The sequence below is a fragment of the Trypanosoma cruzi genome, genomic scaffold (genome assembly GCF_000209065.1).
Source record: "Trypanosoma cruzi strain CL Brener 1047053516807 genomic scaffold, whole genome shotgun sequence".
NCBI lineage: Eukaryota > Euglenozoa > Kinetoplastea > Trypanosomatida > Trypanosomatidae > Trypanosoma > Trypanosoma cruzi.
Window position 1 is genome coordinate 333,175 of NW_001849558.1, and position 3,805 is coordinate 336,979.

Consider the following 3,805-nt stretch of genomic DNA (forward strand, 5'->3'; position numbering starts at 1 on the left):
GGCTTGCTTCGCTCCATACCAACGTAGCAAAGAAGCTCAAAGCCAAAGGGAAGATCCAACCGCGGTTCGTACATGGATGGGATATCTTCCGTGCCACGGGCCACATCAATCGTTCCAACGATGCTCTGAAGCTTTTGGTGGATTTCCTTCTTTGTTGACCACGCACCGTCCAGGGCAACACAACGGTAAACGGTTCCCAGCCCAGGAAGCACCTCCAAAAGACGGCGCGCATTAATGCCATAGGCTGTCACGTTTGTAAAAAATTCGTTACGAAGAGAAAAATTCGGTCGTGACTCCAGCACGGGCCGATCAAATCTTCCCGGATCCACAAGTTCCCAGGTGTGTCGACTCTGAAACAGTTCGTCAAGAAATGCAAGATGAGTTCCGGGGGCTGACCCTGCGTAGACAATGTGATAAGACACATTCGGCCGAGCATATATGGAGAGGAGCTGAATCTCAGAAAGTAAGAGTTTCCGCTGGCCCCAATGAATAGCCGCCTTTACGTCTTTGCTGCGGGAACGATACGACTCAGCGGGAAATTCAGAATCTATCACCGTTGGGAATGGCAGCATCGAGGGATAGTGGTACACAGTGCGGGGAGACAGCGTGGGTGACGAGATGCCGGCGGCCCTGCTCGATGCATCCCCACTGTCTTCCGGTGCGTTCCCGTGGGAAGCTGCATCGGCTTCACGTGGCCGCTTCTTAAAGAGACCTGCGTACATTGGCACGCCGCACTGGACACGATGCAAACAAAGGAGAAAATCAAGGAACACACAAACACATCGTAAAAAAGAAAAAAAAAAAAAAAGAAACAAACAATGCCCAAAACACCACACACACTAAAAAGCAAAATTTTGTTTTGATTCTAATCGTCCTCGTTTGTTCCCAGATTTATTCTTCCTCCCCTCAGACACACACACACACACACCTATTTCTTACAATTTACCCCCTGACAGAACTGTGTTTGCTGCGGCCTCAATCCAAAGGACAACAAGCTCGGCGCCAGGGTCCGGTTGGCCCAACTCCTTCCCTTGCAGGTAGCGGCTCCGGCCGTGTTTTGCAGGCAACAATGCCGTGGCTGCGGCGGCTTTCTTCGCCTCTGGAACACAGACGCGAGCTAATTCTTGAATAGAGTTGGCGTCATTCACTTGGGGGTTTTCGTTCAGTGCCTCCAAAACGTCCACCATCGTGCGATCCCCCTTCTTGGATCGCGCAACGCGCTGAATGTTAGCACTACCAGCCCTCAACGCCGCCCGGATAGCATCCACGCTGCTCGCACCGTCTCGACACATCGTCTCAGCGACTGCAGAAGCAGCACCTAGCAGAAAGGCCCCATATAATGGCCCTGAAGAGCCACCGAACACATCCGCCACGGCCTTCGCAAGCAAAACCAATGCTTTACTCACGTTTGTTTCCAAGGGAAGATGCGGGAGAATTTCCAATGCCTTTATGGAGGCACGCGTCGTCCCACTTCCAATGTCTCCATCACCGACCGCAGCATCAAGTTCATTCAAGTAATCTTTGCTATTCTTTAAGGTTTCAAAAACGTTTTCAAGAACTCGACCCAATAGACCATTACACTGCAAACCACATTTTTCTTCCTGCGCCAACTGTAGCGCAGAGCGAGGCCCTACAGCAGGGGAAATAGAGAACTGCGGAACGGTAAACGGTAAAAGTGGTGTCTGTTGCTGATCAAACAAGAAGGCAATATCATCTTGATTAGAAAAACGCAACAATGTAAATGAAAATCCATGCATCTCCAATGCTGTCATGTAGCGACCCACCGATACACCAACCACATCCATACCAGCCTGCTGCAACTGCTTTAAAGCATGATGTGTGAGAATCCCCATTTCAATATCCGTTGTTGAGCCCAAATTATTGACCAAAAGTGCCACTTTCGCTCCCTTCCATTCCTTCTCAGTCTCTCCTTCCCTATGCTCACCGCGCTTTTTCCCACCGCAAAGCAAGATCCCAAGCAAATGGGAAACAAGCGTCTTTGCTCCTTCAAATGGTATCCGGTACAATCCCTTTTCACCATGAATGCCAAGCCCCAGTTCGACAAGGCCATCCGGCACAGTCGACAATGGTTTTGACCCAGGGGGCGAGCAGGAGGAAAGGGACGCTCCAATGGAGCGCATTCCACTTGATATACGACCGGCAAGTTGCTTCAATGCCGCCATATTTTCACCCTTCAGTGCAGCTGCCCCAAGAATTTTGTACAGGAGAATTGTTCCCGCAATACCTCGACGACAATTGATATCGTCCAAGCCAAAACACGCATCATCCGCTACCATCACCATCTCCACATTTATACCCCTCGTTTGGGCCTCATGAACGGCAAACTGAAAGTTCAAAATGTCGCCCATATAATTCTTAACAACAACAAGAACCCCGGGGCCATTAGGGCCTTGTTTGGCATGCAAATAATCAATGGCAGCCGTTACATGGATGGTGGGGGGCGATGCAAAGACGTCTCCAGATACCGCGGCACTAAGCCAGCCACAATCAACAAATCCCACGTGACCTGGTTCATGTCCAGCACCACCTCCACAGACTATAAGGACCTTTGTTGGGTCAATCTTGCGGTTCACCACAACATGTGTATTTTCTATGAACTGCAAGTGTGGCCGCGTCATGCAAAGCGCCCTAACCGCCGTGTCAACGGCTGTTTCCGGGGTGTCAATAAACTTAGTCGTCACCATCTTTTTACTTTCTTTTTATTTGGCTTCGTTTTTGTTCGATTATTAGACTTTTAATGTGTCGTATTTCATGTTTGCCAAAAAGAAAGGTGTGCATGAAGGGAAATAAGGCAAATAGAAAACGAAGCCACACCAAAGCCAGCATTGAAGTATTAAACGGAACAATAGAAATATATACATGCGTAAAAAGTAAATAGGAGGGGAAACCGCTCAGAAGTTTTAGGCGTAATTCCCCCTTTCTCGTTCACTTAACACACTGCCGGGCAGTAACGGCACACACACACACACACACAAGGACAAATACTCACCAGTCAAACGTCTTTGGGGCTGCAAAGGCATCCATAACAGACAAGGCGTGACGTACCTTCACTGCCATCTCGTCCTCCTCGTCGAGCTGACGGCACCACATTCTCCCAATTGCAAGACACTGCAAAACCATGTCTTTTAAACGATTCTCCACAAAGGAACCATCATCATCATCAACATCGTCATCATCCATACCTCGAACCTTATTGTGGTCGTAGCTATTATATTTTTCATCGCCATCCACACTCACGGCACATGTCCCATCTGCGCGTTCCCGCGACTCGGCCAACCAACGCGCCCGGGTCGGGACAGGAGAAGATTCATAAAGTGATATAAACACCGCAAGGGAAGCGCGCCATTGTTTCACCCTATTTGCATCAACAAAGCTGGGTGCCGTATCATTTTCGCAGCACCACAGCAGTCGCTGAAGAAAAAACTCCGTCGCTGTGAGTACCGATGCCAACAGTTTCGCCTGTCGCTTCGCGTCCAATATCACATCACGGAAGAACGGGTGTCTTTCTTCAAGTCGCCCCCAGTCTTTTGCCACATTTAACCCTTGCAAGATATCCCACCTCGCCTCCTGCAGCGAACGGGCGTACACATCCCCATCGCTAGCGACCTCAAGCTCCATGGGATTGCAAGTCCCCCTCCTTCCTATAAGAGTCCCACACGTATACACCTCCCTCTCTACAGGAGAAATTGCAAATATTTATATTTATTTATATATTTATATTTGTATTCAGCGAAATACAGAAGGGGACAAAAAAAAAAAAAGGGGGGGGGGGGGGGGGGGGGGG

At 49.3% G+C, this 3,805-nt stretch overlaps 3 protein-coding genes across 3 annotated transcripts, besides 6 other annotated features; all 3 read right to left on the reverse strand.

The window, feature by feature from the left end:
- On the reverse strand, positions 1-722 carry Tc00.1047053503983.29 (hypothetical protein, conserved; the record flags this gene model as incomplete). The annotated part of the gene is made up of 1 exon (XM_798046.1): positions 1-722. A coding segment is annotated over one exon (722 nt), but the record flags the coding sequence as incomplete, so codon positions are not given.
- Positions 1-3,805: a sequence feature (heterozygous, non-Esmeraldo-like haplotype).
- Positions 787-816: a microsatellite.
- Tc00.1047053503983.20 (dihydroxyacetone kinase 1-like, putative) lies at positions 936-2,705 on the reverse strand (the record flags this gene model as incomplete). The annotated part of the gene is made up of 1 exon (XM_798045.1): positions 936-2,705. One exon carries the CDS (start codon positions 2,703-2,705, stop codon positions 936-938), a length of 1,770 nt encoding a protein of 589 aa, XP_803138.1.
- Positions 2,976-2,995: a microsatellite.
- On the reverse strand, positions 3,007-3,639 carry Tc00.1047053503983.10 (hypothetical protein, conserved; the record flags this gene model as incomplete). Its single annotated transcript, XM_798044.1, has 1 exon — positions 3,007-3,639. One exon carries the CDS (start codon positions 3,637-3,639, stop codon positions 3,007-3,009), a length of 633 nt encoding a protein of 210 aa, XP_803137.1.
- Positions 3,171-3,198: a microsatellite.
- Positions 3,712-3,743: a sequence feature (AT_rich).
- Positions 3,783-3,805: a microsatellite.